At 41.5% G+C, this 15,609-nt stretch overlaps 1 protein-coding gene across 3 annotated transcripts in view; it reads left to right on the top strand.

The window, feature by feature from the left end:
- The window catches only part of PPIP5K2 (diphosphoinositol pentakisphosphate kinase 2), an 82,104-nt gene that overhangs the window by 51,628 nt on the left and 14,867 nt on the right, over positions 1-15,609 (top strand). For all 3 annotated transcript variants that reach the window (XM_074995268.1, XM_074995270.1, XM_074995269.1), the window contains 7 exons: positions 6,353-6,480; positions 6,812-6,926; positions 9,293-9,400; positions 9,485-9,601; positions 10,107-10,280; positions 12,857-13,030; positions 14,264-14,333. In XM_074995268.1, the coding sequence (XP_074851369.1) occupies positions 6,353-6,480; positions 6,812-6,926; positions 9,293-9,400; positions 9,485-9,601; positions 10,107-10,280; positions 12,857-13,030; positions 14,264-14,333 (886 nt within the window). The remainder of the gene's footprint in view (positions 1-6,352; positions 6,481-6,811; positions 6,927-9,292; positions 9,401-9,484; positions 9,602-10,106; positions 10,281-12,856; positions 13,031-14,263; positions 14,334-15,609) is intronic.

Here is a 15,609-nt window from a genome sequence, read left to right as displayed (position 1 = left end):
CTGAGAGTTCGAGGGAGGCTTACCCTAGTGGTTCCTCCTTGTCTTCCCCCGACGAGGCTACGGCCCCCGGGGATGTTGCTCCCCCGGATGACCTCAAACAGTTTCAGGAGCTGTTTAAAATGGTGGCTTTCACACAAGGCATCCAAACAGCAGAGGTGCAGGAGAAGCACCACAAGCTCCTCAAAAATCTGAGACCTCCGGCCTCATCCAAAATCGCTATTCCACTCGACGAAGCAATCATGGAGTCAGCCACCACCATATGGCAGACCCTGGCTTCCGCTCCACCTATAAACAAGAGATCGGATAAGAAATACTTCGTCCCGGTGAAGGGCATGGAGTTTCTGTTTAGTCACCCACAACCAAATTCAGTGGTGGTAGAATCGTCTCAGCAGAGATCAAAGACTTCCCAGTACAAAGAGCGGGGGCACAGACAGAGATGCCAAGAAGCTAGAGCTATTTGGCAGGAAGGTATAGTCCTCCTCTACCCTGCTGTTGAGAATGGCAAATTATGCAGCACATCTAGCGAACCATAATTTCGATAATTACTCCAGGCTTACTTCTCTCATGGATTCGCTTCTGGAAGATAAGAAGCCGGTGCTGAAGGCCATCGTGCAAGAGGGCTATGCAGCTTCGAGGACGGGAGTCCAGATCGCCCTGGACGTGGCGGACACGGCGGCACGCTCAACGGCTACGGCAGTGGTCATGCGTAGGGAATCCTGGCTTCAGACATCGGGTATCCCAAGGGATCTGCAGGCGAAAATTGTAGATCTCCCCTTCGACACGCAGAAGCTGTTTGCAGAGTCAACCGATTCGGTCCTTCATTCCAGTAAGGACTCAAGAGCTACACTCAGAACCCTGGGTATTTATACCCCTCCACACAGAAAGAAAAAGTATTACCCTCAACAGAGGCGATACCTGTACCAACCTCAGCTTGCTCAGTACCAACGGGGCTATGACCAAGGGCGACATCAACAGCAGCAACAGTATAGAACTCCTAGGTGACGTTCCCAACAGAGCCGTGCATCCTCAGGGCAGGCCCAAAGGCAACAAGTTTGACGGACAGGTCGAGGGCTGCACTATTACCACCATCGCGCAATGCCATCCCCAGCTAATGTTCCATCATTGCCTCCGACCGTTCCACTCACAATGGCAAAAGATCACCACAGACAAATGGGTACTGGAGATCATCGCCATGGGTTACGCGATCCCCTTCCAGTCACTCCCACCACCGAAACCTCCGCCCAGGCCTCATCTCAGGGATGCTTCCCACGAGGCGAAACTCAAGCAAGAGGTGGACCATCTTATGTTCATAGGGGCGGTGGAAAGAGTGCCGGAGCAGCTCCAGGGGAAAGGGTTTTATTCATGATACTTCCTCACAGAGAAGAAAACAGGAAGCTGGAGGCCCATCTTAGATCTTCGAGGCCTCAACCGGTACTTGCGCAAACAACGTTTTTGGATGATCACAGTCGCCTCTATACTCACGACACTGGACAATGGAGATTGGTTTGCAGCCCTCGACTTACAAGATGCGTATTTTCATATAACGATCCACCCGGCACACAGACGCTTTCTCCGTTTGATGGTCGGCAAAGAACATTTCCAATACAAGGTCCTTGCATTCAGCCTCTCCTCGGCCCCCCAGAGTCTTTACCAAAACCCTGGCAGTGGTGTCAGCCTACCTGCACAGACGGGGTATTTATATTCCCATATCTGGATGACTGCCTACTGAAAGGGGCCTCGAAGGCAGAAGTACTACGCATGATACGCATCACAGCAAACACGTTTTCTTCGCTGGGCCTGGTCATCAACCTCGCGAAGTCAAAGACCGACCCCACACAAGACATAGAGTTTGTAGGGGCTCGTATAAACTCTTATTACAGCAAGGGTCTGTCTACCCGACGCTCGCTTTCGCGCCATCGGTTCCCTGGTGCAAGTCATTACATACAGCCCCACGGTGCTGGTCTTAATGTGCTTGCAGCTGCTAGGCCACATGGCAGCGGCAACGTTTGTGGTGCAGAACGCCAGATTGCATATGCGCAGCCTGCAACATTGGCTGGCGAGTGTCTACAAGCTGGCGTCCCACACTGTCCGCAGGGTGGTGTCGCCCACGACAGAGGTGCACAGATCCCTGCAATGGTGGGTAAACCCCAAGAACATGCTAACAGGGGTACCCTTTCACCAACCACAAATCTCTATTTTTCTTACTACCGACGCTTCCCACATAGGGTGGGGAGCACACATCGACGACAAGGTGATGCAAGGACTGTGGTGCCCTGCGGAACAGTCACTGCATATAAATATACTAGAGCTCAGAGCAGTGTTCAACGCCTGCAAACACTTTCGAGACCACATACAAGGCAAAGTAGTCGGGATCAATACAGACAATACCTCCACCATGTTTTATATAAATCGACAAGGAGGAGCTCGATCCTGTGCCCTATGTGCGGAAGCAGTCCGGCTGTGGAACTGGTGCATCGCCAACAATATAACGTTGAAGGCCTCATACTTACCAGGCGCTCACAACGTGAGAGCAGACCAGCTGAGCAGGCGCTTTGCACTCACGCACGAATGGCAGATCCTCTCCGATCTGCTACGACCGATCTTTCATACATGGGGGTTTCCCTGGATAGACCTGTTTGCCACTCAGCACAACAAGAAGTGCCCCCAGTACTGCTCCAGGGCAGGATTGTGGCAGGGGTCCCTGGGGGACGCATTCGCGATTTCGTGGAAGGGCCCCCTGCTTTACGCGTTTCCCCCCACAGTGCTCATCCACAAGGTCTTGCAGAAAGCCAGGAGGGAGAGAGCCTGCATGATCCTAGTAGTCCCAACGTGGGATCGACAGCAATGGTTCCCCTTGCTTCTGCACATGTCGGACCGCCCACCGCTTCCCCTTCCAGTGGCGCTGGACCTGCTCACGCAAGCCCAGGGGTCCATAGTGCACCCACACCCTCAAGACCTGCGCCTACAAGCATGGTTAATCCATGGCTCAGCTCCCTAGAGAGTACATGTGCGGAGGGAGTACAACAAGTCCTGGAGAGTAGCCGAAGGACCTCCACCAGGAAGACTTATAAGCAGAAATGGACTCGATTCACTGTATGGTGTTCTGCCAAGCAGTTAGCTCCCCTTGATGTTCCTATACCTGTAATACTAGAATACTTACTGGACCTCAAAAGAGGTGGGCTGTCCCCATCCTCACTAAAGGTCCACCTCGCCGCTATATCGGCTTTTCGGCATGAAGAGGAAGGGCCCATGGTGCTTGCCCAGCCTATTGTTACCAGGTCCCTGAAGGGGCTGGTAAACCTGTACACCCCTCGGAAACTGCTTCCACCATCGTGGAACTTGGACCTGGTGCTCAGCGCGCTAACGGGCCCACCTTTTGAACCCTTAGCCACAATTCCCCTACGTCTACTTACGATAAAAACAACCTTCCTTCTTGCAATCACGTCAGCTCGCAGGCTGAGCAAGCTCGCAGCGGTTATGGCAACGCCACCCTGCACAGTATTCTCAAAGGAGGCGGTAACCTTACGGCTGCACCCAGCCTTTGTTCCGAAAGTTTCTTCAGAGTTCCACCTTAACAAACCTATAGTTTTACCCTTGTTTTACCCGAAGCCTCACAGCTCCGCCAAGGAGGCACGCCTACATCTCCTGGACGTGAGGAGGGTGTTGGCCTTCTACATAGACAGAAGTCCTTCCGGAAAACAGACAGACTTCTAGTCTCTCTCGCTCCCAGGTCGAAAGGGGAGGGTCTCTCTTCAAAGAGAATCTCGAAGCACATTGTGTCCTGTATAAAAATGTGCTATGAACTTCGAAAGACTCCTTTGCTGGCCCCGCCCAGGGCCCACTCCACCAGGACGGTGGCGGCATCAACAGCCTTTTTCAAGGGCATCGCGTTAAAAGACATCTGTAGAGTGGCGACCTGGTCATCCTATGACACCTTCGCCAAACATTATGCTCTGCACCGGGTATTCGAAGAGGATACCCGTCTGTCGACAGCAGTCCTTTCAAGGGCAAGCTGCACATATACTGATTACCCACCTCCTTACTTGGGTTACTGCTGGGTAGTCACCTATTGTGGAGCACCCACGGGCACACTCGTAGAAGAAAGAGAAGTTACTCACCATAGTAACGATGGTTCTTCGAGATGTGTCCCCGTGGGTGCTCCACCACCTGCCCATCCTCCCTGCTTCGGATCTCTGTTTAGTGTTTTTCAGGAGCATCCGAGGCAGTTGGTCAAGGAACTGGCGGGGACCGGATCGCGCACGTGGCTGGGGGCGCGCAAGGGAGTGGCGCGCGCCGGCGCATGCGCAGTGCGAGAGAAACTGCTGGAAAGTTTCCGATCTGCGGCGCTGGGGTGAGCCCAACACCTATTGTGGAGCACCCACGGGGACACATCTCGAAGAACCATCGTTACTACGGTGAGTAACTTCTCTTTCTTGATGAGAATTAACTCTGTAATTTAAATAGCACAAAATGGTGCCTTTAAAACTCTTGGCTGTTGGGAGTTATCCAGAAGATCAGATATTATATTGTGACATTGAGAGATCAGTAGGATACAAATAAATATATAAATGCAATACAAATATTATATCCTATGCAGAACTGTAACCATCACAACTTGTACTTAACTGGCAGTATTTTTGTACAGATTTGTCAGCTCTTGAGTGGACTGCATTCTTATATGAAAATGCTGAGTCCATTATAAACCAAGATTGTTTTTAAAGTGGAGTGTGCTGTACTGCACTACAGAAATGTTTAGCTATTGAAGGCTTGAAGTAATGTAGACTGGATAGACAACTAATTATTTTGCTCACTCTGCAACCTGATTTTCTTTGTGTGGGTTTTTTGTGTTACTGCTGAAAATGTATGTCTGGTTTAGTAAGCTTAGTTATGGTCTGTGCAGCAATATTGGACACAGATAAGATGTTCCTAAAGTCAGTGTATTTGCTCATAGAATTTTTGTCCGTTTTATAAATAAAAGTATTTAAAAATTGAATCTCCTTACTGAAATAGGATGGTACACTGAGGGGAATGCAAGTGGAGTGGGTTTATTTAATTGATTGTTATCACTGGCACAGAAGCTAACTGCAGTTATTCTATTTGATATATGTGTGTCAAAAATTCATTGGAAATTAAACTACACTTCAGTCTTTGCATTTAGTATGCTTAAAGATGATCTACAAAGAGAAGCGAGGACTCATACTACAAAAGCATGTTGAGTACTCAACATGGCAAAGGCGGGGGAAGCTCAGCATAATATGGACTTGAAATTGTTTCTCTTGGGTCACTTGAAGTCCAGAAACAGGCTAGGTATCACACAGTTACAGTCCGTATGCTAGTTATGTTACTGATTACAGAATGTCACTGGTGTGGTAGGAAGGGAAGGTGCCTCCCACTGGACCTGTCCTAATGCCAAGGTGAGATGGGAAAGAAAGACAGACAGGCTCATTGGATAAATGCCATATTATATGGATTTGCATAGTTTTCTTTTAAAGGGGCTATTTAGAGCAGTAAGGAAACACTAGATGTAAAATAAGAACATTCCCTTTAAAAAAAAACCAAAAAAACCAAAAAGGTTCCACAGTTACCAGTAGTTCTGTTGGAGGACATCACCAGCAGAGTCTGCTAGTGTACTGTGCTGCATTAGGGAGAAGACTCCTGAAAGAAAACTTTAAAATGAATATTCTGAATGCCCAAAGTGACCAACAAAGGCTGTGTCTACACTACAAAAATAACTTTGAAGTTGAGTGTCTGCGCACACCCTACTTTGAAGTTAAACTACAAAGTAGGGCACTACTTCATTCCTGGGAATGGAGTAAAGACTTCGAAGTTAGGCTCCCTACTTCAAAGTTAACTTCGAATTGAGGGAAAATGCGTGTAGACTCTCTGATGGCTACTTCGCAGTAGTGCCTAACTTTGAAGTTAGTTCCTATTGTAGACACACCCAAAGAGTGTCATTCTTAAGTTAATGGAGATTTCTTACTGTTTTCTGATTATATCTGACTGCCTTACTTCTTTCAGAATAGAGAAGGGCAGTACCTTTCTTGCAATTGTTGGAGATCAACTTTAAAAATAAAATGCCTCCTTGTTTCAATTAGGACAAAAACAAGAACCTTCTTTCAAAAGTCAGATTCATCCGGATGTGATGGTACTTTTTTTGCTGTTGCCAAAAGAAACATTCTTTCCATTCATTCTTCATACATTTCCAATGCACTTTGTTTATCCACCTTTAGAAACTTAAAGTCCATGATTTTTAGCCATAGGCCAGGCAAATATTTATAAGCATTGAATTCAAAATTCGCTTCAGTGTTCTTCATAATTTGGTTTTTAAAAAAAAAAAAATCTTTCTGTCCAGGAATATGGTATTTCCAAGGCTGAGAAGTTGGAGATTGCCAAAGGTTACTGTACTCCTCTAGTTAGGAAAATTCGTTCTGACCTTCAGAGGACGCAGGATGATGACACTGTAAACAAGCTTCACCCTCAGTAAGTTATGAATTTAATACATATTCTGCAAATTCTGTTTGGTATATAAATATTCCTGCATCTTAGATAAATAACCATGTGTTTATAAGGTCAAACAGTCAGTAAAGCTGTGCGTGCTTAAATGATTTATAGTAAGAGTGTAGTAACAGTTTTCTAATAAGGCCTGTGTTGGCTCAGATGTCATCCTTGGCTTTTCAGAGTGCTGCAAACTTGTGTGGTGGAACTGGTACTTCTCTGAAGAGACAGAGGAGTCACTCCTCCTCAAATATGCTGAGGATATATTTTAATGTCTTAAATGATTGACAGTTTTCCCCTGTATTTTTGACTTTAGGTACTCCAGAGGTGTTATGTCTCCTGAACGTCATGTTCGTACTCGGTTATATTTCACAAGTGAGAGTCATGTCCACTCCTTATTATCTATTCTTCGTTATGGTGCCTTATGTGATGTAAGTTGAGCATTTTCCTTTTACAGTTAACACTGTGGGTAGTATTTTCTGAAGAACGTATGGGACTACATCCCATTAACTTTAAATGGAAGTTAACTGCCTAACTCCCTTTTCCTGCGTTGACAATCACAACCTGTTTAACAATCAAAACAAAAAAGCAGTCAAGTAGCACTTTAAAGACTAACAAAATAATTTATTAGGTGAGCTTTCATGGGACAGACCCACTTCTTCAGACCATAGCCATACCAGTACAGACTCAATATTTAAGGCACAGAGAACCAAAAATCATAATCAAGGTGGACAAATCAGAAAAAAAAAATGATCAAGGTGAGCAAATGAGAGAGTAGAGGGGCAGAAGTGGTAGGGGGAGTCAAGAATTAGATTAAACCAAGTATGCAAACGAGCCCCTATATTGACCCAGAAAATTCCCATTCCGGTTCAAACCATGTGTTAATGTGTCAAATTTGAATATAAAAGAGAATTCAGCAGCCTCTCTTTCAAGAGTGTTGTGAAAATTCCTCTTCAGTAAGACGCAGACTTTGAAGTCATTAACAGAATGGCCCAGGGAGATGCTGGCCACAGAGGCAGAAAACGCAGTCTGAGAAATACTTGGTGTCAAATTTGAGCACCTGGATCCCAACTGGCAGAGACATAGACAAAGATTTATATAAGCCTACCCCAGAGCAACATGTGGAACTAATACCAAGGAAGTCATCTGTACCAAAGATTGGCAAGCTTCACAGGAACTTAAGGAACTAAGACCACAAAGTCCCAGGCCAGGCTTTCGGTGCCAGTTATATTGTTACAGAAGCCATAATCCACAGGCTGTCTCCCAGATCAGTCTTTGCTACCAGTAATATAGTTGTTCAGGACTCTAAGGACTTTATAGTCTCTTCAGAGTCTTCCCTGTTAATGAGTGTCAGGCCTATGTCAGTATCAAGACCCATTCAGTCACCGCTCCCCGTATCAAATAGGGAACCATGCTCACCCTTCTCATCTGTGCAGAAGATAGACCTCAAAAGACACTGTCGTGGAAGAAACATGCATAGATGTGTCCACCTATCCTCTCCTCATCCGTGGTGGCCTATCTATGGTTCTTCTGTTGCCAGACCACCAGAGTGAACCAAACCATTCTTCAAACCACCAGAGTGAACAGGGAAAGTCCTCAGCCTCCTTTACTGCCACCCATTCCAGAGATAAGGAAGAAGGACAAGCAAGGAGGCAACACCTTTTATGGATGTTTTCTTCCTCACCAAATGAAACTGTCATGCCCTCACCATTTACTATGGAAGATGGCTTCAGGCCATTTCTGGAAATGATGATACGAGTTGCTGACATGCTTTAAGCTTCACAGATATCGACGTGTTACGCCGTTTCAGCCAAAACATTGAGGAGTCCTATGGCATCTTAAAAACTAACCAGTTTATTTGGGCATAAGCTTTCATAAGCTGGAGCCCATTTTGTCTGATTCATGCATCTGACAAAGTAGGTAACAGCCCATGTTCTCTGTAAACTTAGCGTTTGGGCAGCTGCTAAGGAGAGATTCAGGTGCTTCCTAGCTGATTAGCAGAGGAGCCACACCTGATAGCATGTGTCTGTATTGGTGGAGCACATGTGTGGAACAGAAGGGATTTAATTTCTAGTGAAGTTTTAGTGCTTACTAGGAGTTTATCGTGAGCACAGGCATTGTTGATCACATGAGCAAAGGAATTTTTGATCGTGATTCACTGGTTTTACAATACAAAAAAGCAGTCCTGTAGCACTTTAAATACTAACAAAATAATGTATTAGGTGATGAGCTTTCATGGGACAGACCCACTTCTTCAGATCTAGAAAAATTCTGATAATTATAACTGAGACAAAGAGAATTTAACCAAAAAATAGGCAAGAAATGAAATAAAAATGATGAATTAGCTGGATAGGACAGAAGGAGGTGCGAGGAAGCAGGAAGAAAAATAGTTGCTGCAAGTGTCTAGAGCTCATGACTGCTGTTTCGTTTTGTGAAGATACAGACTGACAAGGCTACTTTTCTGTGACTCTTTTTACAATGAAAGGCGTTCTTGTTGAGGGATACATGCTGTTGGCTCATGGCAAATTCTCTAGTCATTTCTACAGGCATAAAATAGTAGAAAATGTAAGATTCTAAATGTGGCCTGCACTTTAAGGACTAGTTGTTGGTTTTGTTTCTCTAGAAAGTTTTCAAATTTCATTAATTTAGAGGAGCTTTGTGTGAATGTAAAATTGATTTTTATAAATGGCAAATATCTGTAAGTTAAGATTTCCCTTTTCTTTTAAATCACTTCAGTTTTATTTTGAAGAGGATTTTTTATTTAAAATGTGTTACAGAATGTTTCCATTTCTTTAAGGAATCGAAAGATGAACAGTGGAAACGAGCTATGGACTATCTCAATATTGTCAGTGAACTCAATTACATGACCCAGATTGTTATCATGCTCTATGAAGATCCAAACAAGGTGACTAAGCAAAATTGGTAAATATTTACAGAAATACGATTTGTTCAAATCATGTTTTAAAGAGTAGATATTCATTGTCTTTAGGAACTTTCTTCAGAGGAACGTTTTCATGTGGAGCTTCACTTCAGTCCAGGAGCTAAAGGCTGTGAAGAGGATAAAAACTTACCGGCTGGTTTTGGATATAGACCTGCCTCTCGAGAGGTAATGCTTCTGACATACTTCAGAACAAACATTCAAGGATTTTCTGTTTATGAATGTGTTCCAATAACTTTTATTTTAACATCTGGAAAATTAGTTAGAATTACTTTTGTTTTAATTAGCTTTGTGTACAATATGCATATAAAAATGAACTAGTGTATTACAGATTGCATTTATAAGTCACAATTCAGGCCCACTGATTTCACAGAGATACTTTACTTTAAAAAAAGGTATTCTCACCTCATTTGTTCTTTTACTTCCTTTGTAATTATAATCTTTTATAGCTCTGCCTGATTTGTAGTTGGAGACACCTTTTATAAGATTAATATGCAGGAGAAGAGGCTTAACCAGACAGTCCCATTTGTCCAATATTCTGAAAAATGTACAGTATGACCATTAAGAAAATAGATTAATTGGATTTTTGGGCCATATCAGCTAGTGACATGATTGATATTTTTCTGTTTGTATCTGTGTATATTTATATAGTTAAACTTGCCATTACTTGTAGAATGAAGGCTCAAAGAAAACATCTCATAAAAATGATAGTGATGAGGAGTCACATACTTCTAAAAGAGAAGAAACAGATCGATCAGTAGTGATGTTCAAGCCAATGGTGTCAGACCCAATTCATATACACAGAAAGTCGCCTCTTCCAAGATCCAGAAAGATTGGTTCCGTAGAAGTAAGTGTTTCTGTCACAGTGCAAGTCTGCTGAAATGTATTATTTATTTACTGCTAACAAAAAGTAAAGACTATTCTGTTTTTGATTACACAAAAATAGAATGGTGTCATTCTTCTCAAAGTCCCGCTTTTATTCCATGGGAAATTCTCCATGGCATTGGTTGCCTGAAAGGAGGTTCAGAAACAGCTCATGACTGTTTGGCCTCAGAAATTCTTCTGCTTTCCTTTAGTATTTCAAATATTATGATATCATACTTTTTCTCTGAAAATGAATATACACCATTTTTAGTTCAAACTCCTTCTTTTCCAAGCTGACTAACATACATTGCTTGCATATGCATTCTCACAAGACTGTACTAATGGAAACAAAACAACACTGAGCTTTTCATTTGTGGGGATTGGGGTGGGGAAGGAGAGGCATCTGTAAGAAAGTTTTGCCATCTATAGTTAACTTTCATAGGGAGCAACTGATTCCAGTGACACAGTAATTGAAGGTAAGAGAGCAAATTGGCAACATGCTTTGAAGGGTGGGGAGTCTGTGTTTTCCAGGGTCTTCAGATAAACATCATGACATTGTGAAGTTGAGGAATTGTTACAAAAGCAGCTGCTCTAACACAGTAACAGGCTGAGTCAGTGATGAGTCACTGAATATCATTAATGTGGTTGAACAGTACAAAATCTGTTGGTGCACACTAGATAGTGACACTATAGACAGTGACACTACTGTGTAACTGCACCACTGTACCACTTCAGTGATAACACTATTATGCTGAGGGGAGAGCTGCTCTTGTCAGTGTAGTTTATCCACTACTGTGCAAGGGAGTAGTGTATCAATGGGACAAGCCCTCCAGTTGACATAGTGCTGTTTGCAACGAGTTGTAGTTTGGGTACAAATGCATTGCTTGGGCATGAATTTCTCACACTCTTGAGTGACGTAGTTGTAACGATGCAAGTTTTATACTGTACACCTGTCCTGCCGCTAGAACATAAGATGTACAGTTTACTACCTTACTCTCAGTTCCTTTAAACCTCAAAGAATTGTTTGCTCTTTTCTCTGTATATTTGTCTCAGGAATAGTTTGGTTATATGTACTGAGTACCACATTAGTAAGAATTCTAAGTAACTGGGTTACTGCTGAAGTGTATAGAATAATATGAATGGTTTTGCTTCATTATGATCCATATATAACATAAAAATGAAAAGGGTAATATTTGTGAATTTATTGAAGGGTTACATTTCTTATTTGAACATAAGCAATTTTCAAGACTGGAGTAATCTCAATGTTTTTGAAAGTGGCTTTCACTCTGATCATGCAAGCTCCCTTCCTAGAAAGGAGTTCACATGCACAGTTCTATAGTATTTCAAAACTTTAACTATTTTCATTTTTTGTAAATTTTCAGAAGCTGCTTTCAAGAGGTATTATTGATATGCATTGCTAAACTTTGACTTTCAGCAGGTAAAAAATTCTAGTAGAATCTGTTCCAGCATCCAGCTTTTATCCAGCTAAATTTTGACTTCCTGTTGAGTAATAGACTTTCATTTTACTCACATATCTGTGAAACTTTGAATAACAAAGGTAAATGGGAAGAGCTAATATTTGTTTGCCACACTGAAATCTGCAAATCAATCTTGGAAGAATTTTGACCAATTGGTATCTTGAAAGTGTAGTTTGACTTAGTCTTAAATTGCCTAGGAATTATTCCTTTAAAGGTAACTTTTTCCACTCTAGTCCATTCTTTAAAGGGGCACTGTCAGGTAATTCAGAAAAAAAAATCAAAAATCAAAATGTCTATTAAAATAAAATTTGAACTTTAAATTTTTCTGATTTATAGTCTTCAGCGGTGTCTAACATAAATATGGCAGCACTACCCTAGTGCATGAAGACCAGAGAATTAAGTTAGTCTCATTTTCTTGACCTTACCATTAAATGGTAAAACTAAAGATTATAAATTGTGATAAACAAATTTATATTTCTAAATCATTTGGTGCTGTTCAGTCAAGGTGGTATTAACACAGGTAGAAGAAAAGGGATTTTTAAGCCTGATATTGTCCCTTGAAATCTCCTTCTACTCTTTGGCACCAGAAGTTCCTTAATGCTTTCAGATTAAAAAATCTGTTTTGCAACCACTAGGGGGCCATTCTTGTAATCTCCAGTCCCATTCCAAAATCTTCTGGCTCTTTCGAATAAATTATAGTACTTTTAAATGTAAAAGAAAAATATGTTAAATAATATAGAGAGGCTTACCATACATTGAAGGGGGGAAAACTATTAAACAGTGTGCTCAGAGTAACCAATGTGTTCTGTTGCTGGCAGTTTTTTCTAAAGCTGTGAACCAGTTATAAACTATCTTTGTACTTTTATCATGCCAGTGGTAAAATTTTAGTCTACCAGAAACTAAGTGAAAATAGTGTATTAAAAGGTGTAGTTGGAAATGTTACGCCTTGCAAATTACTGTTTAATAGTTTTAAAGCTATAAATAAAAGGGTGCAAACAAACTGTATTTTTTCCTGATCACTGGCTCTGTGGAATCTAACTTTGCATGCTTTGCTGTTTTTTGCCCCCTTTCTCACTTCCAGGAAGAGAGCCCCTTGAGTGTGTCTAGCCCAGAGTGTATTGGTACTTGGCTGCATTACACCAGTGGTGTGGGTACTGGGCGTAGAAGACGCAGATCAGGGGAACAAATCACTTCTTCCCCTGTCTCCCCTAAATCATTGGCTTTCACATCCAGTATTTTTGGCTCATGGCAACAGGTTTTTAAACTTTACTTCATTAAACGTTATTATGCATTCCAAGCGGCAACCAACTGTCTTTAAGGACATCTAATCCCTTGTTATGGATTACATTCCAAGTAAATTCTTGTGCTTGCCTTTAAAATGTACTTTTAAAAATACTAGTTACTTCCAAGAATGTTGGGAGGAAGCGGGGAAAGCAAATGCATGTTTTTTGTAGGGTTTTCACTGAATGTATTAGATATTTCCACAATGAATTGGGTTTTTTTAAAGGAAATGCAAATACTATCACATTAGAAAAAGTATAGTATACTCACTAAAGAAAATGATTTCAGCTTTGGCTTAGTTGTCCTTTAAGACTTTAAAAACAGCATTGCTTAATTTGGTGGTAGGTAAATTGAAACTTATTTTTAAACAAATAACAGACGATGCCACTTTAAATAATCGATGTGGAGTCTGATAATACTATTAAAACTTGTTTTGTATAGATCGTACTTTCTGTGGCCTGGTGTTAACTGAGCAGGAAACAAACTAGCACTAACCATCCTTGCCTTTACTCCTATGTCTGGAGATACCTAATTAGAAAACAAACACCGTGTTTCATCCATTGGGCTGTACAATATTTTGACATCTTTTTATCTAAATATTGGGGAAGGAACAGGATGAATGACACTTAGTCAAAATATCAGTGAAGGTCTATAGATTGCTCAGTTCAGAGTTTGTCAGTATGTACGGACACAATGGATGGTGTTTCAGTAATTTCCGTTAGCTTTTTGGAAATTTAAAGAACTTTTATATAGTGAAGAGTGTATCATTAGAGGCTGTGAGCATCTGTTGGCTACGCTGATAGAGCCAGTGCATGGATCAGTGATTGTATAGTGACTTCAACAGCCTGTCTGTCTTTCCTTCCCCCTCCCCCCCTTCAATACAGGAGACGTTTAAGAGTGTTCATTTGGTAAAATAAAGTAAAATCTATCTCAACTGTCTGTGTTTTCATCTCTGTCTTGGTCTGTGTTCTTTTTTAATTCTGAATGCCCGCTTTGCACCACCTCATTGCAAGGACTTCATATGTGATATGGACTCCCTTCAGTAGGGGATATTGCATGATCTTTCATATTTCTTTTATGTATATCTACTAACATTTATCATACAGCTTATTAACACTTGTCGGTCTGGAGCAGGCCAGTGTATCAAGTTTAATGGACGTTTCATGCTACCGTTCTGTCTTCTTATTTTTCTGTTTTCCACATGCAGGTCCTCTCAGAAAACAACATCAACTTACGAACACCAAGAACTATTTTGGAACAAAAGCAGAGTGGTTTAGGTATGTACATACAACTGAAATTTTATTTCAAGTAAGCAGACTTTCCAGTGCCTTTTGTTTTGAACATGGATACATGTTCTTGGATTTTTAAAAGGCTTGTATAAACAGAACCAAATAGTATTTTGAATGTAATAGTATCTCTTAATTCAATGGGACAATATAACCCAGTCTGTGGCCACAGAGCAAAGTAACTTTGAGATAACAGTAGCTTTAGTGGATAGCTTTGCTAGTATCAACACTACACACACACTATTTCAAATTCCGTAAACCCCATTGCAGGAGGAATAATTCCTATTTGAAATAGGTGCTGTTAAGTCACAGAATAGCGCTATTTCTAAATAAACCATAATGGCATCCAATGGCATGATTTAGAAACAGGCACTGTGTGTCTGGACATGCTCTTTCTTAATGCGTTCTTGTGTATAGTTGTGTCATTTCAAAATAAGCTGTTTTGGAATAGCTATTCTGGAATGGATTATTTCAAAATAATGCTGCTCTGTTGACGTAGCCCCACTGAGTTGAGCAGTATTTAAACAGCAAAAATTCTTTTAATGGAAGCTGGATCTTAGGGAACAGAAAAACAATTGAGACTGTTCACTGATTCTTTGACCAAAGAAAGTACTCATGTTTATTTTTAATTTAACTACGTAGATAATGACTGCCATGTAAATGTGTTTGCAGAATTCTTTGAAAACTAAAGCCCCCAAATGAAAATTGTTAAACATTTCTCCTTGGATGTATTCAGAATACAGTATGTCTTCTGATGTGGGCAGTTGAGACAAACCAAAGTGATACTAGTGGGTGAATCACCCCCCAGTGCCCCCCAAAAGCCCGTCCAACCTCCTATCTTTCACTGAGAAACTTTAGCATCTAATGAAAGGCTGAAGGGGGGTTTGCACCTTCTTCTCTCTCCTGTCATCAGATATTTCTATCAATGGACAGAAAAATTAATTTTAACTGTGGATTGTAACTTCCTACTTTCCTTTAATTAAGAAAATGTTCTTCTTTAGTTACCGTTGAACAGGCATTACTTTGTATAGTTAATAGGCATTACATAGGCATTTTCGCTCTGCTGTAAGTTAATTGTATCTTTTTCTATAAATGCAAAAAGGGTCTGTTTTCAGAAATAGCTTAGAACACATTAAACAAAACATGTACATACATACCTTGCATTGTGTGTTAGAAGCAACAGTTCTTCTAGCTTTCCGTTTAAGGTTTTGTACTTATTTGTATGTCTAATTATTATGATATTCTTACGCCTGTTACATTTTCCTAG

The sequence above is a fragment of the Carettochelys insculpta genome, chromosome 5, assembly GCF_033958435.1.
Source record: "Carettochelys insculpta isolate YL-2023 chromosome 5, ASM3395843v1, whole genome shotgun sequence".
Lineage (NCBI taxonomy): Eukaryota > Metazoa > Chordata > Testudines > Carettochelyidae > Carettochelys > Carettochelys insculpta.
Note: the sequence above shows the minus strand (reverse complement) of the source record. Positions and strands in the feature narration are given on the sequence as shown.